Raw genomic sequence first — 27,916 nt, forward strand, 5'->3', positions numbered from 1 at the left:
GTAGCCAACGTATTCATGGAAAAAATTGAAACTGACGCCATCCAGACTGCCACTCTACGCCCGACCCTATGGAAGAGGTACGTGGATGACACCTTTGTCATCTGGCCACATGGCCAGCCTGCTCTAGACCAATTCCGCGACCACATCAATTCCATACACCCAGCCATCAGATTTACCATCGAGGTCGAAAAAGATGGCAAACTACTCTTTTTGGATGTCTTAATTAAAAGGAGACATGATGGTTCAATGAGCCACTCTGTCTACAGGAAAGCCACCCATACAGATGCTTACTTGAAACCGGATTCCCACCACCATCCATCCCAGAAGAACTCCCTCATCAAGACTCCATACCATAGAGCCCAATGCATTTCCGACCAGGAACACATTACCAGTGAACTCAAGCACGTACACCAGGCTCTCAGGGTTAATGGTTACTCCGACTACACAATCCGCAAAGCCATCACTCCATTCATGAAGAAGGATTCTCTTGTGGAGCCACTCAAAACCATCACCTTACCCTACATTGCAGGGGTCACTAAAAAGATCTCCAAAATCCTGAATAAACACAAGATCCAGGTCCGATTCAACACAATACATAAAATCCGTGATCTAGTTCCATCTGTAAAAGATGCTGTTCCAGACATACAGTACCCGGGCGTTTACAAACTAAAGTGCCTCTGTGGTAGTAGCTACATTGGAGAAACCAAACAACATATCTCGGACCGCATCCGTGAACATAAAGCAGACTTGAAACACGGTAGGACGAACTCCTCTGCCGTGGTAGATCACTGTTATAATTCAGTGGGCTCACATGACATTGACTTCTCCAAGACGGAGGTTCTTTGCAAACCAACCGGCTACCATGAGAGATTCGTTCATGAGGCCATTCACATATACAAGCACAGAGACAATTTCAACCGAGAAGATGGATTCTGGCTTAGTAACCATTGGAAAGATGTTTTAAACCATTTCCGTTCTTAATTAATTGTATTTTACGATGACCTTCAGACCGCAGCTCTTTCACCAGCATTGACTCTTAATACCTCTCACACCACGGTTAATGGTATGGTTTACAACATGGAGTATAATAGCGCCTCGCAGCTGTCTCTCTCCCCCTCCTCTGTTCCGACCTTGGATGGACTCGTCCGTCTGAACGGGGCCCCTAGCTATCCGTGTTGCTAAAGTTGAGGGTAAGAATCCACCCATTTTTTCGCCATATAGCATTGTGATATATAACGACTTATTGTTGGTAGCTTAGCTGATTGGAGAATATAGAGTTTATTGATAACATTAAGGTAATTTATATTTTAGTTTTTTATTGGTTCACTATGTAGTATTCATTATACATTGTATTGTATACCCAGTTACTGTGAATAGCTCAGATGTGTAGACCTTGACTTCAACATAGCCATTTCTGTGACCAGTCACTAGCTAATGACTCAGTTATTTCAATGCTAAATTCGCCTAGTTATTTCAATGCTAAATTCTCCTGTTTGATTTGTACTAGGTGCCTCGGTGAATGTGTATGCTCTGACTTTAAACATAGCTATTTCTGTGACCAGTTACAAGCTAATCACTCAGCTATTTCAATGCTAAATTCTATGCTAATTCCTTTGTCAAGGGGTGCCTCTGCGGATGTGTATGCTTTGACTTAGCTATTTCAATGCTAAATTCTATGCTAATTCCTTTGTCAAGGGGTGCCTCTGCGGATGTGTATGCTTTAACTTTAACATAGCCATTTCTGTGACCAGTCACAAGCTAATCACTTACCATTTCAATGCTAAATTATATGCTAATTCCTTTGTCAAGGCGCTTTGTTTCTTCTGACACAGCTTAAAGGTCGTGATCTGAACGTGGCTTTTTTTCACTCCAGCGCTGTCCTACCAGACAGTCTCGTCCCTTCACCTGATGAAGGCCGCTTGTGTTGTGGCCGAAACGTCGTGAGAATATTATTGTGTTATTTTATTTTATCAATTTATTATTTTATTCTCATTCTACGTGACTTTACCGAAAGAACCAAAGAAGATGAATCCTTGCTGTCACGAAAGCTTTAAATCGAAAAGTCCTCTTTGTCTTGCAGTTCGATGGCATTATGACAATAATAATAATAACAGTGACGATAAAAATTAATTTGCTTGCTTCATGCCGCTGCTGGTGGAAGGGATTCTACTCGAGTGAGCTCTAGAGAGGGTACTTGGCCTACTCTTCCACGCTGGCCAGACTTCTTTGAGAGGCGGGAGTACGGGGACACGCTTTGGCCCACCATAGCGACCTACCCATCGAATACCAGGTGAGGCGGTTAACATCTCACCACGGAGAGAGAGAGAGACACGCAAACTCCAAATATACAGCAGCAGCAGGCGTCAGGTTCGGGATCGAACCCACGACATCCTGTATACCAGGTGAGGTAGTTAACATCTCACAACGGAGAGAGACACGCAAACTCCAAATATACAGCAGCAGGCATCAGGGTCAGGATCGAACCCACGACTTCCTGTACACCAGGCGAGGTAGTCAACATCTATTCCACTGCGGTGCCCAAGTTGAGGAGTTGGTTGTCAACAGACACTCGCCGTCGCATTCGACGACGACTCAAAACTGATTTTCCTGCTCAAGAAGAGCGTCTCGAGGCATTTGGCTCTCATCTCCCGCTTACAACCCCGAGCCAGCGTTGGGAATTCCACCTTCCTATGGCGGGGCCAAGTTTGCTCACAGGACAATGTCATTACATTCAGAGCGAGTGATTAAATCCAGCCACTCGTACCAAACTGACCTTTTAAAACCAGAGGTAGGACCCCATCCATGGCCCTACGGCTTTGCTTCACAGAGGCCCACAGCCGCATGAGGACTGCCACGGGTGATTGTTATCCATCGCCGGGAGGCACTCATCGACTAAACGGCACAGGGGTCTCAAGTCGCTCTCCCATCACCGCCTCGTCTGTTTGACATTTTTATTGAACTCGCTCCGTCTGTTGTTGACGTGTACTCAACAGACGTCTGCAATAACCGCGCACATACTCGCGGTGAACTTGCAAACGGAAACATCACGCTCCGGTAGTATGTGATGCACTGTCTTTGAAACGTATTGGCCTACACCAGAGACAGCCGTCTTTATGGCCCAGTCCCATCAGTGTCTGGCCAGAGAATGCCGAAAGGTGACCAGGACAAGGACAACGGCACTATCGGAGCGTTGATAGCTCGGAGGTGAACAGCAACACCATCGGGAAATATTGTTTTGCCAGTATCAAAGTATTGAAAGATAAGAATAGGTTTTAGCCATTTCTGCCAATAACACAGGAGGCTTTATTTAAAGCTTTCGTGACTGCAGGGATTCATATTCTTGGTTCTTTTGGTAAAGTCACCACGTAGAAGGGAAAGAATAAAATTATAAAAATATAAAAAAACAATAAAATTCTCACGACGTTTCGACTGCAACACCAAGCAATCGTCATCAGGTGTGAAAACCAGAGCAAGAAAATGTTCTTGCTGTGTTTTTTTCTTGCTGTGGTTTTCACACCTGATGATGATTGCTTTGTGTTGCAGTCGAAACGTCGTGAGAATTTTATTGTTTTATATTTTTATTATTTTATTGTTTCCCTTCTACATGGTGGTGACTTTACCAAAAGAACCAAGAATATGAATCCCTGCAGTCACGGAAGCTTTGAATCAAACCTCCTGTGTTATTGGCAGAAAGGGCTAAAACCTATTCTTATCTTTCAATACTTTTGATACTGGCAAAACAATATTTCCCGATGGTGTAGCTGCTCACCCCCGAGCTATCAAGGCTCCGATAGTGCCGTTGTCCTTGTCCTGGTCACCTTTCGGCATTCTCTGGTGAGACACTGATGGGACTGGGCCATTAAGACGGCTGTCTCTGGTGCAGGCCAATACGTTTCAAAGACAGTGCATCACATACTACCAGAGCGTGATGTTTCCGTTTGCAAGTTCACCACAAGTATGTGCGCGGTTATTGCGGACGTGATTGCTTGTGTGAGGTTTCGTCTGTTTTAGTGTTTGAGCATCTTAACACCTCCTGTTTTAGTGCCAGAAAGGGGTCAAGCCTATTCTTGTTTTTCACACGGTGACCGACTTTGTTCGACGGTAGCGATCGGGGCGGTACGTTGGAACTTTCTCTCGCGCCCCGCGTGGCCGACTGCGCTAATCGGAGGTGCGTGAGGAGGCCTCCTCCTTGCCTTTTGTCTCTGACGTTGCGCTCGCCAGCTGCCCCCCCCCCCTCCCCACGGGTCGAGCATGAGGCCAGAAAACTTTGAAGCGGCTCAAGCTTTGAACTCTTTGGGACACCGGGGATGGCCTTCCTGAAACCGGGGAACGTTCGGCCAGTGCAGGACGTTTGGTAGCCCTGCGCCGCTGCGCTTGGGTTGTGAATGTTTGCACGTTGAACTTTTTCCGCGCCGTACGTAGCCGATCGTGCCAATAGGCGGTGTCGAATGGAGCGGCCGGCCGTCGCTGCTCTTGCCGCCGTCGACTGTGTAAATGTTAGCCGGTCGCGCCCGTGTCATCAATGCGGTCGTTTTGTTCTTTGCGTTTCCCACAATGCAGTGCACGAGATTTCGACGTCGGGGCCTTCCAGCGGAGGCGGCACCGCAAGTCCTCCGCGGAGCCGCGTGGCGACGGTGCCGCCCATCCCTGCGCAACTGCCGCAGGTGACGGTGGTGGTGATGGTAGTGGTAGCAGCAAGAGTGTTGGCAGTAGTGGTGGTGGTGGTGGTGGTGATAGTGGTGGGGAGCGGTGGTGCGGCGATTAGCGCTACGCCGCGCTACGAACCCGGCGACCCCGAGTTCGATTCCCGCTCACGGCCAACACCGGTGACGATTATCTGAACCGGTCCTGGGACTCCTCTCCTAGGTCGACTCAGCCTCAAATAATTAGCTGGTGCGGTGCGTAAAAACATCACCGCAGGCGGTCGGGCATGGTGCTGGCCACCCATCCCCTTGCGTGCCGTGTCGGCCTTCATAGCTGCTCGCGAACAGCACTTGCCCCTACAGTCTGTTAAAGGCTATACGGGGGGGTGGGGGATCTTTATATTTGTTGGCAGTGGTAGTGGCGACTGTGGTGGTGGCGTTGTTGTTGCTGATGGTAGTGGTGGTGAGCAGTGGCGGTTGGCGCACCCCACCTCCGATTAGCACGGTTGGCTCTGCACGGTTGGCGAAAGAGGTTCAACACTTGCAACGCTGCGCTCCACTCTTTAACGCCACCGCAGGACACGACCGACGTGAAACCGGGAGACGCGGCGCCCGCTGACGGCGGCGAGGGCGGCACCCGCGAGCCCGCATTCTGTCCCCCCACGCTCGCCCACGCCGTCCAGTGGCCCCAGCTGCCGCCGGGCAAGACGGCGGAGAGGCCCTGTCCTGCGGGTGCCGTCGGTGAGTCCGCCCGCCCTCCGCCTCCGCCCGTCTCCCTCTGTCTCCCTCTGTCTCCGAGTCTCTATCTGCGTCTCTGTCTCTCACGTCTCCCTCTGTCTCCCTCTGTCTCCGGGTCTCTAGCTGCGTCTCTGTCTCTCACGTCTCCCTCTGTCTCCCCCTGTCTCCAGGTCTCTAGCTGCGTCTCTGTCTCTCACGTCTCCCTCTGTCTCCCCCTGTCTCCGGGTCTCTAGCTGCGTCTCTGTCTCTCACGTCTCCCTCTGTCTCCCTCTGTCTCCGAGTCTCTATTTGCGTCTCTGTCTCTCACGTCTCCCTCTGTCTCCCTCTGTCTCAGAGTCTCTAGCTGTGTCTCTGTCTCTCACGTCTCCCTCTGTCTCTCTCTGTCTCCGAGTCTCTATCTGCGTCTCTATCTCTCACGTCTCCCTCTGTCTCCCTCTGTCTCCGGGTCTCTAGCTGCGTCTCTGTCTCTCACGTCTCCCTCTGTCTCCCCCTGTCTCCGAGTCTCTATCTGCGTCTCTGTCTCTCACGTCTCCCTCTGTCTCCCCCTGTCTCCAGGTCTCTAGCTGCGTCTCTGTCTCTCACGTCTCCCTCTGTCTCCCCCTGTGTCCGAGTCTCTATCTGCGTCTCTGTCTCTCACGTCTCCCTCTGTCTCCCCCTGTCTCCGGGTCTCTAGCTGCGTCTCTGTCTCTCACGTCTCCCTCTGTCTCCCCCTGTCTCCGAGTCTCTATCTGTGTCTCTATCTCTCACGTCTCCCTCTGTATCCCCCTGTCTCCCCCTGTCTCCTGGTCTCTAGCTGCGTATCTGTCTCTCACGTCTCCCTCTGTCTCCCCCTGTGTCCGAGTCTCTATCTGTGTCTCTATCTCTCACGTCTCCCTCTGTCTCCCTCTGTCTCCGGGTCTCTACCTGCGTCTCCATCTCTCACGTCTCCCTCTGTCTCCCCCTATCTCCGAGTCTCTATCTGCGTCTCTGTCTCTCACGTCTCCCTCTATCTCCGTGTCTCTGTCTCCCAAATCTTCCTCTGTATCAGTGTCTCTATCTGCGTGTCTGTTTCTCTCACATCTCCCTATCTCCATCTTTCTTTCTATTTATCTGTGTGTGTGTGTGTCTGTGTGTGTATCTGTGTATGCTGATGATTTGGTAATAGCTGCTCAGTCAGAGGAGGAGTTGGAGACGCTGCTGCTGAGACTGGAGCGTGCCACTAAGAGGTGGGGCCTTACCATCAGCCCCACCAAAACTAAGCACCTGCCTGGGTATTTTGTACCATCGGAGACTCCACCCCCACAACTCCCAATCGGTGATGGGGCAGTTGTGGAGAGAGTGGAGAGTTTCCCATACCTGCGCAGTGTGCTTATGACTGGCTCCAGTTTAACAGCAGAGGTCTCACTCCTAATCAGTCGAGCGGCAATATCTTTTCTTCGGTTGCGTAACGCTGTGTGGAAGCTACCTGGTCTGTCGCTCCGCACTAAGCTTCAGGTCTTCTCGGCCACGGTCATTCCCTCCCTTCTCTACGCTTGCGAAACGTGGACCCCCCTAATGGAACTTCTTCGCCGGTTAGAAACATTTAGGCTGGCCTGCCTACGATCCATCCTGGGTTTAACCAGACTGGATTGTGTGAGGAGCTCACAAATCCTTGAAAGATCTGGGCAGGGTCCCATCGGTGAGCTCCTCCGGCAGGCAAGGCTGCGATGGCTGGGTCATGTAGCCCGCATGCCCAGCTACCGCATGCCGAAACAGCTTTTGTTTGGCCGGATTGAGGGGGCTAAGCGGGCGCGGCACGGGCTAGAGAAGAGATGGAGTGATGTGGTACAGGAGGACGTGGAGCTGAGTGGACTTGCCGATGACTGGTACCAGCGGTGTCAAGATCGGCCTCTGTGGAGGAGGCTCGTGAAGGATGCTACTGGGCAGTTGGAGGCAGTCGCCCTCCAACAACAACGGAGGGCGGAGGAGCGACGCTCACAACAACGAGCGGAGCGCCGGGTGGCTAAAGCACAGCAGGTTGGCACAGTAGGGGGCACAGGTGGTGCATCAGCCAGTCATCTCAGTCAGTCGACCCGTGGCACCTGGGTCTGCCCAGTGACCTCCTGCCAGCGGGCGTTCAACACTTCACGTGGCCTCACGGTGCACATAGCCTGGCACAATCGTCGTGGTGACGTCACCGCCACTTAGTGGCGAATGGCGGTTGTTGTTGTTGTTGTACTAGGGAGACAATGGTCTATGTAGGCTACAGAGGGATCTGTGTGTGTGTGTGTACTAGGGAGACAATGGTCTATGTAGGCTACAGAGGGATCTGTGTGTGTGTGTACTAGGGAAACAATGGTCTATGTAGGCTACAGAGGGATCTTTGTGTGTGTGTACTGGGGAGACAATGGTCTATGTAGGCTACAGAGGGATCTGTGTGTGTGTGTGTACTAGGGAGACAATGGTCTATGTAGGCTACAGAGGGATCTGTGTGTGTACTAGGGAGACAATGGTCTATGTAGGCTACAGAGGGATCTGTGTGTGTGTTCTAGGGAGACAATGGTGTATGTAGGCTACAGAGGGATCTGTGTGTGTGTGTGTAGTGGGGAGACAATGGTCTATGTAGGTTACAGAGGGATCTGTGTGTGGGTGTGTGTACTAGGGAGACAATGGTCTATGTAGGCTACAGAGGGATCTTTGTGTGTGTGTGTACTGGGGAGACAATGGTCTATGTAGGCTACAGAGGGATCTGTGTGTGTGTGTACTGGGGAGACAATGGTCTATGTAGGCTACAGAGGGAGCTGTGTGTGTGTGTACTAGGGAAACAATGGTCTATGTAGGCTACAGAGGGATCTGTGTGTGTGTGTACTAGGGAGACAATGGTCTATGTAGGCTACAGAGGGATCTGTGTGTGTGTACTAGGGAAACAATGGTCTATGTAGGCTACAGAGGGATCTTTGTGTGTGTGTACTGGGGAGACAATGGTCTATGTAGGCTACAGAGGGATCTGTGTGTGTGTGTGTGTACTAGGGAGACAATGGTCTATGTAGGCTACAGAGGGATCTGTGTGTGTGTGTGTACTAGGGAGACAATGGTCTATGTAGGCTACAGAGGGATCTGTGTTTGTGTGTACTAGGGAAACAATGGTCTATGTAGGCTACAGAGGGATCTTTGTGTGTGTGTACTGGGGAGACAATGGTCTATGTAGGCTACAGAGGGATCTGTGTGTGTGTGTGTACTAGGGAGACAATGGTCTATGTAGGCTACAGAGGGATCTGTGTGTGTGTGTGTACTAGGGAGACAATGGTCTATGTAGGCTACAGAGGGATCTGTGTGTGTGTACTTAGGGAGACAATGGTCTATGTAGGCTATAGAGGGATCTGTGTGTGTTGTGTACTAGGGAGACAATGGTCTATGTAGGCTACAGGGGGATCTTTGTGTGTGTGTACTAGGGAGACAATGGTCTATGTAGGCTACAGAGGGATCTTTGTGTGTGTGTGTACTGGGGAGACAATGGTCTATGTAGGCTACAGAGGGATCTTTGTGTGTGTGTGTACTGGGGAGACAATGGTCTATGTAGGCTACAGTGGGATCTGTGTGTGTGTGTACTGGGGAGACAATGGTCTATGTAGGCTACAGAGGGATCTGTGTGTGTGTGTGTACTGGAGAGACAATGGTCTATGTAGGCTATAGATGGATCTGTGTGTGTGTGTACTAGGGAGACAATGGTCTATGTAGGCTACAGAGGGATCTGTGTGTGTGTGTACTAGGGAGACAATGGTCTATGTAGGCTACAGAGGGATCTGTGTGTGTGTACTTAGGGAGACAATGGTCTATGTAGGCTACAGAGGGATCTGTGTGTGTGTACTAGGGAGACAATGGTCTATGTAGGCTACAGAGGGATCTGTGTGTGTGTTCTAGGGAGACAATGGTGTATGTAGGCTACAGAGGGATCTGTGTGTGTGTGTGTGTACTGGGGAGACAATGGTCTATGTAGGTTACAGAGGGATCTGTGTGTGGGTGTGTGTACTAGGGAGACAATGGTCTATGTAGGCTACAGAAGGATCTTTGTGTGTGTGTGTACTGGGGAGACAATGGTCTATGTAGGCTACAGAGGGATCTGTGTGTGTGTGTACTGGGGAGACAATGGTCTATGTAGGCTACAGAGGGAGCTGTGTGTGTGTGTACTAGGGAAACAATGGTCTATGTAGGCTACAGAGGGATCTGTGTGTGTGTGTACTAGGGAGACAATGGTCTATGTAGGCTACAGAGGGATCTGTGTGTGTGTACTAGGGAAACAATGGTCTATGTAGGCTACAGAGGGATCTTTGTGTGTGTGTACTGGGGAGACAATGGTCTATGTAGGCTACAGAGGGATCTGTGTGTGTGTGTGTACTAGGGAGACAATGGTCTATGTAGGCTACAGAGGGATCTGTGTGTGTGTGTGTACTAGGGAGACAATGGTCTATGTAGGCTACAGAGGGATATGTGTGTGTGTGTACTAGGGAAACAATGGTCTATGTAGGCTACAGAGGGATCTTTGTGTGTGTGTACTGGGGAGACAATGGTCTATGTAGGCTACAGAGGGATCTGTGTGTGTGTGTGTACTAGGGAGACAATGGTCTATGTAGGCTACAGAGGGATCTGTGTGTGTGTGTGTACTAGGGAGACAATGGTCTATGTAGGCTACAGAGGGATCTGTGTGTGTGTACTTAGGGAGACAATGGTCTATGTAGGCTACAGAGGGATCTGTGTGTGTGTGTACTAGGGAGACAATGGTCTATGTAGGCTACAGGGGGATCTTTGTGTGTGTGTACTAGGGAGACAATGGTCTATGTAGGCTACAGAGGGATCTTTGTGTGTGTGTGTGTACTGGGGAGACAATGGTCTATGTAGGCTACAGAGGGATCTTTGTGTGTGTGTGTACTGGGGAGACAATGGTCTATGTAGGCTACAGTGGGATCTGTGTGTGTGTGTACTGGGGAGACAATGGTCTATGTAGGCTACAGAGGGATCTGTGTGTGTGTACTTAGGGAGACAATGGTCTATGTAGGCTACAGAGGGATCTGTGTGTGTGTGTGTACTAGGGAGACAATGGTCTATGTAGGCTACAGGGGGATCTTTGTGTGTGTGTACTAGGGAGACAATGGTCTATGTAGGCTACAGAGGGATCTTTGTGTGTGTGTGTGTACTGGGGAGACAATGGTCTATGTAGGCTACAGAGGGATCTTTGTGTGTGTGTGTACTGGGGAGACAATGGTCTATGTAGGCTACAGTGGGATCTGTGTGTGTGTGTACTGGGGAGACAATGGTCTATGTAGGCTACAGAGGGATCTGTGTGTGTGTGTGTGTACTGGGGAGACAATGGTCTATGTAGGCTACAGAGGGATCTTTGTGTGTGTGTGTGAACGCGTGCGTGTGTGGGTGTTTGTGCACACGCCGTGTGTGTGCGTGGATCAATCACGTGAGGTGGGGAGCGGCGATTCCACTGTTGGCGCACTGCGCTTCGAACCCGGCGATCTGAATTGGATTTTCCAGCCGCAGCATCGGTGGCGATTGATATCTGACCAGAGTCTTGGGCATCCCTTAGGTGAACTCAGACTAAATCGATGAATTTCCTATATGTGCAAATGTGTACGATTGCGTATTGTGCGTGTAAATGTGTGTGCCTTCTTTTATATGTAAATGTGCGTGATTGCATATTGATCATGTGTGAGAGTGTGTGTATGTGTGATTGCATATTGATTATGTGTGAGAGTGTGTGTATGTGTGATTGCATATTGATTATGTGTGAGAGTGTGTGTATGTGTGATTGCATATTGATTATGTGTGAGAGTGTGTGTATGTGTGATTGCATATTGATTATGTGTGAGAGTGTGTGTATGTGTGATTGCATATTGATTACGTGTGAGAGTGTGTGTATGTGTGATTGCATATTGATTATGTGTGAGAGTGTGTGTATGTGTGATTGCATATTGATTACGTGTGAGAGTGTGTGTGTGATTGCATATTGATTATGTGTGAGAGTGTGTGTATGTGTGATCGCATATTGATTACGTGTGAGAGTGTGTGTATGTGTGATTGTATATTGATTACGTGTGAGAGTGTGTGTATGTGTGATTGCATATTGATTACGTGTGAGAGTGTGTGTATGTGTGATTGTATGTTGATTATGTGTGAGAGTGTGTGTATGTGTGATTGTATGTTGATTATGTGTGAGAGTGTGTGTATGTGTGATCGCATATTGATTACGTGTGAGAGTGTGTGTATGTGTGATTGTTTATTGATTACGTGTGAGAGTGTGTGTATGTATGATTGTATATTGACTATGTGTGAGAGTGTGTGTATGTGTGATCACATATTGATTATGTGTGAGAGTGTGTGTATGTGTGATCGTATATTGATTATGTGTGAGAGTGTGTGTATGTGTGATTGCATATTGATTATGTGTGAAAGTGTGTGTATGTGTGATCGTATGTTGATTATGTGTGAGAGTGTGTGTATGTGTGATCGTATATTGATTATGTGTGAGAGTGTGTGTATGTGTGATCGCATATTGATTATGTGTGAGAGTGTGTGTATGTGTGATTGTATGTTGATTACGTGTGAGAGTGTGTGTATGTGTGATTGTATGTTGATTATGTGTGAGAGTGTGTGTATGTGTGATCGTATATTGATTATGTGTGAGAGTGTGTGTATGTGTGATCACATATTGATTACGTGTGAGAGTGTGTGTATGTGTGATTGCATATTGATTATGTGTGAGAGTGTGTGTATGCGTGATCGTATATTCGTATGTGTTGGTGGGCTATGAACCCATTGAACTGAGTTTGATTCCCGCTCGTGGCCAATATTGGTTCCGAACATACGAACCTACCCTGGGCTCTCCCCCGTGGTCTAGACGTTAACCACCTCGCCCGGTGGTCGTGGGTTCGATCCCAACGCTGACGCATTGCGGATTGAAGTTTTGCAAGTTTCGCTCCCCGTGGTCGCGTGGATTTTTCCCCGGGTCCTCCGGTTTTCCCCTCCACATTTGAGAATGGCCACGCGTCGTTTTGGGGGCGTTTGGCCGCCGCTACAAATTCCCGCGCGGTGATCCACTTTCGCCAGAGCCGTCAAATTCGTTCGCCAGGTGACTCCTGAAACAAAGGGGCTGTGCAGCTCAGTGGGCCTTGCCCGGCGGACTGCTGCAGACGTTGTTGGCGGTAACGCGGCGCGCTTTGTAAACAGCAGCACCGGAGATGCAAAGGCGACCGGCCGCCCACCCCATCGTGTGCCGTGCCGTCGCTCAGAGGCGTTCGCTAACGGCACTCGGCCCAGCGGCGTCTGTCAAGGGCCGCACGGGGGGAACTTTGTATCTGTGCGCGCGCACGCTTCAGGCACGGCGCTCTACACCTGCGATGCCGTCGGTGGAGCCTGGTCTGCCCGAGGGCCCGATTTGAGCAACTGCACTTCCGCCTGGGTGAACCGAATCGCGAAATGGGTGAGCCGTCAACTCCCCTGCTGCCTCCTTCACTGCCCTGCCTCTCCTCCCTGCCTCACCTCCCTCCCTCCCTGCCTCTCCCTTCCCCTCATGTGAGACACCAATCGAGTTGTCGTCGTCGTCACGGCCGTCGCAATGCCCGCAACGCCCCCCCCCCACCCACCATCTCGTCTCCTCCGCTCCGTCTGCTCGGCGGTCTTCGCCCCCCGCCTCGTCCGTCGCCTTCGGCTGCCGCCGGGCGTCGTTCCGTCACGGGGATGGCGTCCGTCAGCGAGCCCGTTCGTCCACTCCAAATCGAAATCGGACGCCTTCCGTGAATGATGAGAAAGTGAATCAAAAGAGAAGAAAAACTGTCTGAGCCGGCTAAACTATAGGGGATGGTAAACCTGATACAGCCACCGCGTTCAGCTTCACTCTGAGCTGGTGGTCTAGACAAGGCTGAGAACACCGTGACGTGCACCCGGGTGCACGTCACGGTGTTCCGTCAATCACGCTCCATGTTCCGTCAATCACGCTCCGTGCCGTGTTGTGCAGCAATGCACTGCACACCACAGGGCTCCGCTCCATGTTCCGTCAAGCACGCTCCGTGCCGTGTTGTTGAGCAATGCACTGCACAACACAGGGATTCGCTCCATGTTCCGTCAAGCACGCTCCGTGCCGTGTTGTTGAGCAATGCACTGCACAACACAGGGCTCCGCTCCATGTTCCGTCAAGCACGCTCCGTGCCGTGTTGTGCAGCAATGCACTGCACACCACAGGGCTCCGCTCCATGTTCCGTCAAGCACGCTCCGTGCCGTGTTGTTGAGCAATGCACTGCACAACACAGGGCTCCGCTCCATGTTCCGTCAAGCACGCTCCGTGCCGTGTTGTTGAGCAATGCACTGCACACCCCGTGCCCTCCCCCCTCCGTGCCCCCCCCCCCGTTCCGGGGGCACGGGGGGTCGTCGTTGAATGACAAGTTGGGTGCCGTCCTCCTCCCTGTACACCGCCCCCCCCCCCCCCCCAGACGTTGGACCACTTGAGCCCCAGCTGCTCCTTCTGGAGCTACTCGTCCCACACCACGAGGGGCAACTGGTCGAGCCACGGCTGCGAGCCGCTGCCCAGCAACAGCAGCAGCGCGCACGCCGCCTGCTCCTGCGGCCACCTCAACAACTTGGCGGTGCTCGTGGCGAGGCGCCACGTCGAGGTGCCCAGAGATTCGGGAGGGGGGGGGGGTGATGGTGGTGCCCCTCGGCCCGCTGGTGGTGGCGGTGGTGATGGTGGTGGTGAGGGTGGTGATTGGAGGTGATGGTGGTGATGGTGGTGGTAAAGAGGTGGTGATGAGGGTGGTGATTGGAGGTGATGGTGGTGGTGGTAAAGAGGTGGTGATGAGGGTGGTGATTGGAGGTGATGGTGGTGGTAAAGAGGTTGTGATGAGGGTGGTGAGGGTGGTGATTGGAGGTGATGAGGGTGATGGTGGTGGTAAAGAGGTGGTGATGAGGGTGGTGATTGGAGGTGATGATGGTGGTGGTAAAGTGGTAGTAAAGAGGTGGTGATGAGGGTGGTGAGGGTGGTGATTGGAGGTGATGGTGGTGGTGATGTTGGTGGTAAAGAGGTGGTGATGAGGGTGTTGAGGGTGGTGATTGGAGGTGATGGTGGTGATGTTGGTGGTAAAGAAGTGGTGATGAGTGTGGTGAGGGTGGTGATTGGAGGTGATGGTGGTGATGGTGGTGGTGAGGGTGATGACGGTGGTGATTGGAGGTGATGATGGTGATGTTGGTGGTGGTCAAGTTTGGATGAGGAGGTGGTGGTAGTTGACTTGATAGTGGTAATGTTTATGTTGTGGGGGAGCGGTGGCCTGGCGGTTAGGGCGCTGCGCTACGAACCCAGCGACCCGAGTTCAATTCCCACTCACGACCACTAACTAATTATCTCAATCGACTCGGCCTCAAATCAGTAACTATTGCGGTGTGTAAACATCGCCACTTGGGAGACAAAGGCGGCCGGGCGTGGTGCTGGCCACCCACCCCCTCGTGTGCCGTTCCGGCCTTCATAGCTGCTAGTCGCTAACAGCACTTGCCCCTGCAGTCTGTTAAGGGCTATATTTGAAATCTCAATTGACAACTAATTTCTTTAAGCACTTTTTTCCATTTAGTTTCCTTCCCCCGCACCCCCCACGAGCACGGCCGGCTACGGTACTTGGCCAAAGAAGTTCCCGATGCGTGCGTACGGCTGCCCACGGCACCCTCACACCCCTCCGTGTGTCCCGTGCCCGCGTATTGCCCGTGCGTGCCAGTACGGGCACCGCGCCCACGAGCTGCTGCTGCTGATGATCACGTGGGTGGGCGTGCTGGTGTCCCTCGTGTGCCTCGCCGTGGCCACGTTCACCTTCTGCTTCTTCCGCGGCCTCCAGAGTGACCGCAACACCGTTCACAAAAACTTATGCCTCAACCTGCTACTCGCCCAGCTGCTGTTCCTTGTGGGCATCGACAAGACTCAGTACACGGTGCGCCCGCCCGCCCCCCGCTCACGTTTAGTCACTTGCTTACCACTTTCTCTATTTTGCACTCGCTCCTGAAACAAATTGTTTAACAGCTCGGGGGGGGGGGGGGGCTTTGCCTGGGAAAATAAAAAAATAGTTCATTTTTGTTCATGATTTGTTTACCTTTCCTCTACTTTGCACTCCTACCGCATTGTGTTGCTTTAAGTAAACTCGCTGACACCTGTGACCCCCCCTAACCGGTGGACGTCTGTCAGAAAAGAGCTTCTTGGCTCATCGGATTCCTCCCTCCACGTCCAAATAAAGATTCAGATTCAGTGTAACGCCACCGCCGCCCGCCCGCCCGGCTGCCCCCCGCCACCGCGCCGGCTCCGCAGGTGGCGTGCCCCGTGCTGGCGGCGCTGCTGCACCTGCTCTTCCTGGCGGCGTTTGCGTGGATGTTCCTGGAGGGCGTGCAGCTCTACCTCATGCTGGTGGAGGTGTTCGAGGGGCGCCGCTCTCGCCGCAAGTACTTCTACCTCCTGGGCTACGGCCTGCCGCTCGCCGTCGTCGGGGTCTGCCTCGCCGTCGACCGCACGGGCTACGGCACCGAGCGAGCGTGAGCCCCCTGTCGTCCCTCTTCGCCGCCGGGCCGGCCGGCGCGCCGGGCTTACTAACCGGAGCGCGGTGTCGCCGGTTCACGCCTGGTGTTGCCACCTGGCGCCCGGGCTTACTAACCGGTGCCCGGCCTTGCCGGCTGGCGCCCGGTCTCACCAGGTGTCCTCGCATACAACAAATGACACAAATGTCCCCCAATGTTACCAGATGGGTGCTCAAGTGCAACTGAACGGTGGCAAATGTTACCAGATGCCGGCAAATGAAACCGGATGCATGGACGCGCTATCCCGGCCTGTCAGGCTAACCAGGCGATCGTTTGTCCTTTGTTCCGCCTGCAGCTGTTGGCTCCGGACCGACAATCATTTCATCTGGAGTTTCCTTGCGCCCGTGGCCACCATCATCCTCGTGAGTTCCGTGCGTGCGCGTCGTGCCGGGGGTGGGAGATGGGCGGGCGGGTCGCCGTGTCTGCTGCTCGACATGCGCATAGCGTGACGGGTCCCGCGATGAATCTGATGCGATTCCCACGTTCGTCTTGAGCGTGAATTCCCGAAATCGTCTCGTGCCAAAATCCCGTCTCGTGCCCAAATTGCAGGCGGGCACCTCCGATTGCCACGCTAACGCTAGTACGTACGTACGTGCGTTGAACTTCTTTCCCACCATACGTAGCCAACCGTGCTAGTCGGAGGCGCTAGCCCGCCTGCAACAGTCCGGCGCACGTGCGCGCGCGCTCTGCTTCGTGCGCGTGTCTGTTTCCCGTCCCATTTGTCCCCATGTTGATGCCTCCCTGCCGGTTCTAAAATTGTGACGTGAGCGTATCGTTGGGGGACGAGTTGCAGACGTGCCAGCAGCTTTCGTGCCTGTGGGGGTGTTTCGAGGATGCAACGTCGCTCCGTGCGGGTAGGGAACCAGAGAACCCGGAGAAAAACCCACCTTGTATACGACGAGGGGATGATGCTGCAACAACAACAAAACTCAACGCCACACGGGTGGATTCAATCCACTTGCACTCTACATCTGCAGAACGTGAAAACCACAGCAAATTTTCCTGCCGTGGTTTCCGCACTTGACGATGATTGCTTGTGTTGCGGTCGAAACGTCGTGAGAATTTTATTGTTTTGTATTTTTATTATTTTATTGTTACCCTTCTACGTGACTGTTCATGATTATTAATGAGGGGGGGCTGGTCAACGTGGAGTGACGTCACGAGCGTTACCGGCAGACATGATTATTGTAGGTAGAGGCATCCACTGATATTTACATCATTAAATTCACCCCCCTCTGATATTCGCACCTGATATGCTCAGTGACGACATCACCTCTACGCCTCCGTTTAAGACCAAAACAGCAGGAGGAATCCTCCGCAATTCTGGCTATCGCCTGACGATGGTGGCTGTTGTTGTTGTAATTACTGGCGAAACGTCACCCTGCTCGAATTGTAAATGTTGCTGTGGGTTTACTCTCGAACACACTGGTGCGCTGAACTAGCGACGAATTGTCAGGTTCTGTTTACGCGACAAAGCTTACTGATTGTCCGTGGTCGGGTGGGGGTGGTGACGGGCTTAACGACACGTAATCTAACCCAACAAAAAACAACGTCTTATGGACTTGTTGACTCGTATGCGCGGTGCGTGTGTGGTGTCACAGGTGAACTTCGTGTTCCTGCTGATGACTCTGTACAAGATGGTGCAGCATTCGGCGCCACTCAAGCCCGAGAGCATTAAGTGAGTGAGGTGGCTGGGTGTGGGGGGGGGGGGGTTAGGGGGGAGAGGGGCGAGGGGGGGGTTCATCACTTAAAGCGACCGCATTTTCTGTGAGGTTCAGCCGGGACACACGGTGGGTGAAGCTGGCTGTTCCCGCGCCAGCCCACTCTTCACATTAGGGCCCTCCCTTGCCTTTTCGTTTGACCAACTGGGCCCCAGCCACCCGTGATTGCACCTGGAGTGTTCCGGTGTCGCGAGCGAATGTTGGTGGTTCTCAGCCGCGGTTGCCAATGACCCCTGCGCAAAAATGTAATTGTCGTTTAAAATTCGGGTTTCGCTTTTAACGAGCTCCGTCCAGCTCTCGGGGGACCATCGGTTCGCTTTGACCCACCGTGTAACGATCGCCCTTTGCAAGGGATTTATAAATCACGCGCCTGCTTGCATTAGTTTAAACCTTTCCCGTTCCGGTGATGTACGTAGGTGTAACGTCATCCGGTTTTTCTTCCGATTCCGTTCCCATGACCTACGTGTGTGTCGTCAAAACGAAACCGAAAGAAAAACTAAAATAAAATAACTTTATCGAGACCGTTGCTCCCACCATCCATCCCTTTGTCCATCCAATCCGTCTGACTCATCATCCAACCCGTCCCATGTAGCAAATGAGCTTTCCTGCACAGCAACAGAACTCCACGCAGTGGCGATGTCGGAGTGGGCCCTCGGTGCCCATAGATGATGCCCTCTCAAAAGTGCTCGCGTTCGGTGACACCGACTGACAGCGCTGGCATTCCCACTGGCGGTGTGACTCCCGTGTCTGTGGGGCAGATGGTTTAATCGCTCCGTATGCGTTCGTCTCTCCAGCCATGCATCTGTCCGTTTGTCTGCTCGTTCATCCGGCGATCCGTCCATTTAACTGTCAGTCTGATCCACCTCCCAAAACGTCAATCTGTCTGTCCATCCATCGTGGTGGCTAGGAGATGTTAACTCCCTCGGCTGGTATACAGGAGGTCATGGGTTCGAACCCGACCCTGACATTGCCTGTTGCTGCTGCTGTATATTTGGAGCTTGAATGTTCTCCCTCTGTCTCATCATCATCATCATCAGCACGGTGGCTAGGAGATGTTAACTCCCTCGGCTGGTATACAGGAGGTCATGGGTTCGAACCCGACCCTGACATTGCCTGCTGCTGCTGTATATTTGGAGCTTGAATGTTCTCCCCGTGGTTGCGTGAATTTTTTTCTCGGGGTCCTCCGTGTCTTTTCCCTTCACATTAAGAAGCGTGTGCTTAGAGCGTTTGGCCGCTATAAATGTCTACGTTTTGCTCATGTGACAAACCTTACCAATTGGCTTGTCTTACTCATGGACTTTTAAATTTTGATTCTAATCTCACTTCTTCAGAACTGCATTTTTGTGTTTTTAGTTAGTTAGTTAGTCCTTCCCCCGCACCTCCGATGAGCACTGTTGGCTACGTACGGCGCGAACGAAGTTCAACGTTCAGAGCGAAACCTTGGATTGCGAGTAACTTGGTCTGCGAGTGTTTTGCAAGACGAGCAACACATTGTTTAAATATAAATATTCACTTGATGAACGAGCGAGGGTCTTAGCAATACGAGCGGCAGCACGTGTAGACGCTTCGTACTGCCGAGCGTCACGTGATCACAACTGACGTACGAGTGCTTTGGATTACAAACACGTTTCCGGAACGAATTGTGCTCGCAATCCCAAGGTTTTACTGTACGTCGATACGCACGTAACGTGTCGCGTGGGTCGGTAAGTTCACGACGACGACGATAATAACGACGATGACGACAACGCTACGCGATGGCAAATATTTACCACGGCGCTCGCTTTTTTGCCGGCCGTTGTTATCGTTCGTTTTTGTTCTTCCTTGCCCACAGGTCCTGCGCGCTGGGGGGCGTGGCGCTGCTGTGCCTCCTCGGCCTCACCTGGGTGTTCGGGTTCCTCTTCATCGACAAGGCCACTCTGGTCATGGCCTACCTCTTCATCATCTTCAACTCCTTCCAGGGCATGTTCATCTTCATCTTCCACTGCGCTCTGCAGATGAAGGTGCCCAACCCCCTCTTCCCGTCACGCCGGTTTTTTTTTGCTTCGACGTGGAAGTGCGCCCAGAAATCTTGACAACTCGTGAGGCCCACTGAGCTCTGTGGCTCTTTTTCAAAATCTTAAACAATTTTAAACTGGAGGCGGAATCCAAAGAGCCACAAAGCTCTTTCTCGCAGATGTCCAGTCATGGCACGGGGTCAGAGCATGACAACGCAAACTCCAAATATGCAGCAGCAGCAGCAGGCGTCGTCAAGGTCGAGATCGAACTCACGACCTCCTGTAGACCAGGCGAGGTAGTTAACATCTCATAGCCATTGTGATAATGATGAGAGAGACACAAAAAACTCCAAATATACAGCAGCAAGCGTCGTCAAGGTCTGGATAGAACTCACGACCTCCTGTATACCAGGCGAGGTAGTTAACATCTCATAGCCACCGTGATGATGATGAGAGAGACACAAAAAACTCCAAATATACAGCAGCAGCAGGCATCGTCAGGGTCTGGATCGAACCCACGACCTCCTGCGGACCAGGCGAGGTAGTTAACATCTCATAGCCACCGTGATGATGATGAGAGAGAGATGCAGACTCCAAATATACAGCAGCAGCAGCAGAAGCGTTGGCAAGGTCTGGATCGAACCCTGACCGTAACCCCTGACTCTAAAACGCAAGCTTCAACACCGTATAACCCTAACTCTAGGCCTGGCTTGAACTCTGACCCCCAACCCCTCGCCTCTTACCCGTGCAAGGTGTGCAAGGAGTACAGAAAGTGCTTGGGGCACGCCGAGTGCTGCCGAACCTGGGGCGACCACTTCTCTTACGACTCGTGGCTCTCCAGCAGCAAACGCTGCTCTTCCAACGCGCAGGTACGCACGCACGCTGCATGCACTACACACCATACACACATTACGCACACTGCAACAACAACAACAACCGCTGCTCTCCCAACGCGCAGGTACGCACGCACGCTACACGCACTACACACCATACACACACTACGCACACTGCAGCAACAACAACAACCGCCGTTCGCCACTAGGTGGCGGTGACGTCACCACGGCGCTTTGTGCCAGGCTTTGTGCACCTTGAGGCCACGTGAAGTGTCAAACGCCCGCCGGCAGGAGGTCACGGGGTAGACCCAGGTGCCACAGGTCGACTGACTGAGATGAGTGGCTGATGCACCACCAGCTGTACCCCCCTACTGTGCCATTTGCTGTGCTTTAGCCGCCCGGCGCTCCGCTCGTTGTTGTGAGCGTCGCTCCTCCCCCCTTCGTTGTTGTTGGAGGGCGACTGCCTCTAACTGCGAATAGTGGTTGTTGTTGTTTTGGCCCTGTTTGTTTTGGTTCATGTGTTGTATGTACAGTGCGTTGAAGTTTTTTCGCACCGTATGTATCCAACCGTACTAATCGGAGGTGCGGGGGAAGGACAACAAACTAACACAACGTGTCCGTCTGTGTGTCAGTTGGATGTCGGTTCGTGTATCGATCTCCCTAACCCTCAATTCCTCGATCCCTCTATGCACACCGGCCTACGAACCCAGTGACCTGAGTTTGATTCCTGGTCTCGGCCAACATCAGTAGCGAGTGACATCTGGGCCTCCTTTTAGCTCGACTCGGCCTCAGGCGAGTATTTGTCGCGGTGTCGTCTAAACATCGCCACTGGGGAGACGAAGGCACCGGGCGTGATGCGGGCCACCCCACCCCCATGCCGGCCTTCATAGGTGCTCGCTAACATGATAAATAGTTCACAACTTGTGGCAACCCACCGTCGTTGTTGTTGTGAAGCCGATTCACTGTTAGCAACTGCCCGACAGCGCCGGTTGCGCGCAGCTACCCGCGGCACGTCCGCTGCCCGTTTTTATTCGGCGTCTTGCGTGGATCGCTCGCCAACGGCGACGAGATCACCGGCGGTGCTGCCGAGGCAGCGATAAATTGGCGGCGTTTGTTCACTACAAGAGAGAGGTTTTGTTAAATTGCCTGTCGTTCCGAGTGGAGGGAGGGTGCGTGGCGCAACGCGTTACACGTGCGGCGATCCGACCCCCTTGAAAAATCAATCACGGCGGCTTTGCGATGATATTCTGCCCACTGTTTTTTGTCGAAACTTGTTATCAACGGAGGTGTGATTGTTGTTGTTGTTATTATTGTGAGCATTACTATGATGATATACCGTGGACTGAGTGGTTCCGGCTTGACGCATCCCACACCGATCCCGTGCGCCTACTCAAGATTGCGCTCGCACACTTTCCCCCTCCCGCCGTTGTTGATATTACTGTGAAATTGTGATTCTTGTTTAAACCTGTATTTCCTATAAACAAAAAGATAAAATTAAGCGCGCTGTCGTCGTGAATTCCCACGTGCGGTCAAGGGAGCGACGGAGAAAGATCAAGAGCTTTCCTTTGATATTAACTCCGTAATTGTGGATAACGCGTGTACAACGGAGAGTGAGGCACACACATTATAAATGTGGATTACATTCCCAACAGCATATGCGAGCGTATTATACAGTGACGTGGCAGCGATTTTGTTGGTTGTTGCGGATGTCCGGGTGTATTGCTAAGTCTAACAAAAGGGTCAGAGACAGGGTCAGAGTTCAAGTCAGGGCTAGAGTTTAGGGTTGTGGTGTTATGGTTGGCGTTTAGGGTTAGGGTTCGAGTTGTAGTTGGTTATGGTTAAAGTAACGGTTCGTGTTGGGGTTAGAGTTAGTATCCGACTGGAGTTAGGTTTAGGGTTAATGTTAGAAACTAAACTAAATTATTTTAAATTTTGATTTAAAGCTTTCGTGACTGCAGTGATTCATATTCTTGGTTCTTTCGGTAAAGTCACGTTGAAGGGAAACAACAAAATAATAAAATACAAACAGTCATCATCAGGTGACTGATGATGACTGTTTGTGTTACAGTCGAAACGTCATGAGAATTTTATTGTTTTATATATATTTTATTATTTTGTTTTCTCCCTTCAACGTGATTTTACTGAAAGAACCAAGAACGTAATTTATTTTATTTTACCAGGTAAGGCCCACTGAGCCGTTTCAGCTCTTTCGCAGAAGAAGCCTGTCCATCACAAACGATGGTTCAACTAAGCTGCTTATCGCCTATCACGTGGACGTTTATAGCGGCAGCCAAATACCCCGTTACTTTTATTTTTTTATCTCCCCCCCAGATCGTCTGGCGACGGGCCTGAGAGACGCCGGCGCCCTGGTGATCGCGCCGCACAACGGCGTCGCCCGCGGCGGCGGCGGCGGCCACTTCCGCCTGAGCGGCCGCGACTTCGCGGCCGCTCAGGCGGCGACGCCAAGCCGAGAAGGAGGAGGACGACGAGGAGGAGGCGTCGGAGGAGGAAGGTATGCCAAAGCCGAGGGGGTGAAAGCAAGCGAGCCGACGAGGGTCGACGTCGACATCGGCGGCCGTGGCGGCGGCCGTGTTGGCAGCCCGATCCGGATCCCTCTGCCCCGGCTCGGGCGCTCCGCCGCCGCCGCCGCCGTGACAGACGGACGCGCTCGCTGGCGCGGGCTTCCCCTCCGCCCCCGCCTCCGCCCTCGGCGATCGTCGCCAGGGAGGACGTCCTCCCTCCTCCTCCTCCTACTTTCCCCTGCTCGCACCGCGCCAGGCGGCCGAGCTCTACGCTAGGCGGAGGGCGGCGGCAGGGGACGCGTAAATGTCTCGCGCTGATGATTCACCGGTGACGTTACGCAAACGACGCATTTACTAATGCAGACGTGTGTGCGTCGTTACGGGACACGTTGTACGTGATTGTACGTGAAGAATATTCAGAACGTTGGGAATAATGTCTTCTATTTATATATAATCGTTTATGTATATAATGTGCACTACCTCACTGCATTATGTCGTGTGTCCTGCATTGCGCAGTTAATATTGGTAATTGCGTACAAATGCACATTTTGCATTAACCAAGCAAGGGGTGGTAACTATTGCAAATAATGCGTAATTACGTTAAATAATTCACGTTTACAAATTCAATAAAGTACCAAATGACAGTTTGCAAATATTTGATTGATATTGATTCACTTTCAAATTCTTGAATAGACACTCATTGTATATGGTTTCATCAATAGCAGAAATAAGTTTAAACTGATTGCATTGTCCAACATATTGCACGCTGATCAGATGATGCACAACTACTACGCCTTGCAATAAATCACGACCGGGGAACGGTCCGTTTGCGGCACTTCACTACGAACCTCGTGGCCTGAGTTCGAGTCCAGGTCACGGCTAACATCGGTGGCGAGGGATATCTGAACTGGCCCTGGGCTCCCACCTTCACCGACCTGCAATGTCACTCATGGGGAAATATGAATACAGTGTCATTTTAGTCTGGGCAGGCTATCGGCCATTCCGAAACTTTCATCAACCAGCAGTGTGTTTGTTTTTAAGGTCTCGGCCCTTCTGGGGCTGATCAGAAGCGTCACGCTCGCTCAACACGCGCTGCTGGCTTTGTGGTTCGCATTGTCGTGATGCGCTCCCTCAAATAAAATGATGAGGCCCTGTCAGCACAAAACAACCAGACGATGTTTTGTCACGATTTATGACCCAGAGTTCCCCCGCAACAGCACAACAAATGTTTAACCATATCAACCAGAATGGTTGGACGGTGCATGAGGGTAAATTTTATATTTTTACAAAATGTTTTGCTAAAAACGTGAAACAATAATTCACTGTGTAACGAAAAAATATATTTTTTTGGTTCCTGGGTGATGTGTTATTTTACAATTGCTTACGCCTCAAAAGTATATAAAATGGCTATTATTATTATTATTCCCCACAAACTTTGCTTTTGTGACCAGGACACAAAAGCAAAGTTAATAATCCACTCCCATTAATAACACTGTTTAACAAATTTATTATGTTCTTAGTAATATATTAACTTAGTTAGAGATTAACTTAGAGATTAACTTAGTAAGAGATTAACTTAGTAAGAGATTAACTTAGTAAGATATTAACTTAGTTAGAGATTAACTTAGTAAGAGATTAACTTAAAGATTAACTTAGTAAGAGATTAACTTAGTTATTAACTTAGTAAGATATTAACTTAATTAGAGATTAACTTAGTAAGAGATTAACTTAGAGATTAACTTAGTAAGATATTAACTTAGTTAGAGATTAACTTAGTAAGAGATTAACTTAGTTAGAGATTAACTTAGTTAGAGATTAACTTAGTTAGAGATTAACTTAGTAAGATATTAACTTAGTTAGAGATTAACTTAGTAAGATATTAACTTAGTTAGAGATTAACTTAGAGATTAACTTAGTAAATATTAACTTAGTTAGATATTAACTTAGTAAGATATTAACTTAGTTAGATATTAACTTAGTTAGAGATTAACTTAGTAAGATATTAACTTAGTAAGAGATTAACTTAGTAAGATATTAACTTAGTAAGATATTAACTTAGTAAGAGATTAACTTAGTAAATATTAACTTAGTTAGATATTAACTTAGTAAATATTAACTTAGTAAGAAATTAACTTAGTAATATATTAACTTAGTAAGATATTAACTTAGTAAGATATTAACTTAGTAAGATATTCACTTAGTAAGAGATTAACTTAGTTAGATATTAACTTAGTTAGATATTAACTTAGTAATATATTAACTTAGTTAGAGATTAACTTAGTAAGATATTAACTTAGTAAGAGATTAACTTAGTTAGAGATTAACTTAGTTAGAGATTAACTTACTTAGAGATTAACTTAGTAAGAGATGAACTTAGTTAGAGATTAACTTAGTAAGATATTAACTTAGTTAGAGATTAACTTAGAGATTAACTTAGTAAATATTAACTTAGTTAGATATTAACTTAGTAAAATATTAACTTAGTTAGATATTAACTTAGTTAGAGATTAACTGAGTAAGAGATTAACTTAGTAAGAGATTAACTTAGTTAGAGATTAACTTAGTTGCATATTAACTTAGTTAGATATTAACTTAGTAAGAGATTAACTTAGTAAGAGATTAACTTAGTAAGAGATTAACTTAGTAAATATTAACTTAGTAAGATATTAACTTAGTAAGAGATTAACTTAGTAAGATATTAACTTAGTAAGAGATTAACTTAGTAAATATTAACTTAGTTAGATATTAACTTAGTAAATATTAACTTAGTAAGAAATTAACTTAGTAATATATTAACTTAGTAAGATATTAACTTAGTAAGATATTAACTTAGTAAGATATTCACTTAGTAAGAGATTAACTTAGTTAGATATTAACTTAGTTAGATATTAACTTAGTAATATATTAACTTAGTTAGAGATTAACTTAGTAAGATATTAACTTAGTTAGAGATTAACTTAGTTTTATTTTAACTCAGTTAGAGATTAACCTAGTTAGAGATTAACTTAGTAAGAGATTAACTTAGTAAGATATTAACTTAGTAAGAGATTAACTTAGTTAGAGATTAACTTAGTAAGAGATTAACTTAGTAAGAGATTAACTTAGTAAGATATTAACTTAGTTAGAGATTAACTTAGTAAGAGATTAACTTAAAGATTAACTTAGTAAGAGATTAACTTAGTGAGAGATTAACTTAGTTATTAACTTAGTAAGATATTAACTTAGTTAGAGATTAACTTAGTAAGAGATTAACTTAGAGATTAACTTAGTAAGAGATTAACTTAGTTAGAGATTAACTTAGTTAGAGATTAACTTAGTAAGATATTAACTTAGTTAGAGATTAACTTAGTAAGATATTAACTTATTAAGAGATTAACTTAGTAAGATATTAACTTAGTAATAGATTACCTTAGAGATTAACTTAGTTAGATATTAACTTAGTAAGAGATTAACTTAGTAAGATATTAACTTAGTAATAGATTAACTTAGAGATTAACTTAGTTGGAGATTAACTTAGTTATAGATTAACTTAGTAAGATATTAACTTAGTAAGATATTAACTTAGTAAGAGATTAACTTAGTTAGAGATTAACTGAGTTAGAGATTAACTTAGTTAGATATTAACTTATTTAGATATTAACTTATTTAGATATTAACTTAGTAAGATATTAACTTAGTAAGATATTAACTTAGTAAGATATTAACTTAGTTAGAGATTAACTTAGTTAGAGATTAACTTAGTAAGATATTAACTTAGTTAGAGATTAACTTAGTAAGATATTAACTTATTAAGATATTAACTTAGTAAGATATTAACTTAGTAAGAGATTAACTTAGTAAGATGTTAACTTAGTAATAGATTAACTTAGTTAGATATTAACTTAGTAAGATATTAACTTAGTAAGAGATTAACTTAGTAAGAGATTAACTTAGTAAGATATTAACTTAGTAAGAGATTAACTTAGTAAGATATTAACCTAGTTAGAGATTAACTTAGTAAGAGATTTAACTTAGTTAGATATTAACTTAGTTAGAGATTAACTTAGTTATATATTAACTTAGTAAGATATTAACTTAGTAAGAGATTAACTTAGTTAGAGATTAACTTAGTTAGAGATTAACTTAGTAAGAGATTCACTTAGTAAGATATTTACTTAGTTAGAGATTAACTTAGTAAGAGAGTAACTTAGTTAGAGATTAACTTAGAGATTAACTTAGTAAATATTAACTTAGTTAGATATTAACTTAGTAAGATATTAACTTAGTTAGAGATTAACTTAGTAAGATATTAACTTAGTAAGATATTAACTTAGTAAGATATGAACTTAGTAAGATATTAACTTAGTTAGAGATTAACTTAGTTAGAGATTAACTTAGTAAGATATTAACTTAGTTAGAGATTAACTTAGTAAGATATTAACTTATTAAGATATTAACTTAGTAAGATATTAACTTAGTAAGAGATTAACTTAGTAAGATGTTAACTTAGTAATAGATTAACTTAGTTAGATATTAACTTAGTAAGAGATTAACTTAGTAAGATATTAACTTAGTAAGAGATTAACTTAGTAAGAGATTAACTTAGTAAGATATTAACTTAGTAAGAGATTAACTTAGTAAGATATTAACCTAGTTAGAGATTAACTTAGTAAGAGATTTAACTTAGTTAGATATTAACTTAGTTAGAGATTAACTTAGTTATATATTAACTTAGTAAGATATTAACTTAGTAAGAGATTAACTTAGTTAGAGATTAACTTAGTTAGAGATTAACTTAGTAAGAGATTAACTTAGTAAGATATTAACTTAGTTAGAGATTAACTTAGTAAGAGAGTAACTTAGTTAGATATTAACTTAGTTAGAGATTAACTGAGTAAGAGATTAACTTAGTAAGAGATTAACCTA

The 27,916-nt window shown here is 48.1% G+C and overlaps 1 protein-coding gene and 1 long non-coding RNA gene across 2 annotated transcripts; both read left to right on the forward strand.

The window, feature by feature from the left end:
* The first annotated feature begins 4,561 nt into the window (after window positions 1-4,561).
* Window positions 4,562-14,002, forward strand: LOC142921541 (uncharacterized). Its single transcript, XR_012939530.1, has 4 exons — window positions 4,562-4,664; window positions 5,222-5,384; window positions 12,719-12,822; window positions 13,829-14,002. It is a non-coding gene; the product is annotated as an uncharacterized LOC142921541 (long non-coding RNA).
* Window positions 14,003-14,039: 37 nt separating this feature from the next.
* On the forward strand, window positions 14,040-23,315 carry LOC142921545 (adhesion G protein-coupled receptor L2-like). The gene is made up of 10 exons (XM_076062949.1): window positions 14,040-14,081; window positions 15,098-15,307; window positions 15,679-15,899; window positions 16,237-16,303; window positions 17,543-17,619; window positions 19,494-19,662; window positions 20,409-20,525; window positions 22,024-22,099; window positions 22,821-23,020; window positions 23,148-23,315. Exons 1-10 carry the CDS (start codon window positions 14,040-14,042, stop codon window positions 23,313-23,315), a joined length of 1,347 nt encoding a protein of 448 aa, XP_075919064.1.
* The last annotated feature ends 4,601 nt before the right edge of the window (window positions 23,316-27,916 follow it).

The sequence above is a fragment of the Petromyzon marinus genome, unplaced genomic scaffold (genome assembly GCF_048934315.1).
Source record: "Petromyzon marinus isolate PM22_M1 ecotype Great Lakes invasive population unplaced genomic scaffold, UKy_Petmar_22M1.pri1.0 PM_G_Scaffold_81, whole genome shotgun sequence".
Lineage (NCBI taxonomy): Eukaryota > Metazoa > Chordata > Hyperoartia > Petromyzontiformes > Petromyzontidae > Petromyzon > Petromyzon marinus.

Bases quoted from the DNA above. Each gene is read 5' to 3' on its own strand.
- LOC142921545 (XM_076062949.1), top strand. From the start codon at position 14,040: ATGGTGGTGCCCCTCGGCCCGCTGGTGGTGGCGGTGGTGATG. The intron at 15,308-15,678 runs GTGCGCCCGCCC...CCGGCTCCGCAG, and splicing joins TCGACAAGACTCAGTACACG to GTGGCGTGCCCCGTGCTGGC. The intron at 15,900-16,236 runs GTGAGCCCCCTG...TTCCGCCTGCAG, and splicing joins GGCTACGGCACCGAGCGAGC to CTGTTGGCTCCGGACCGACA.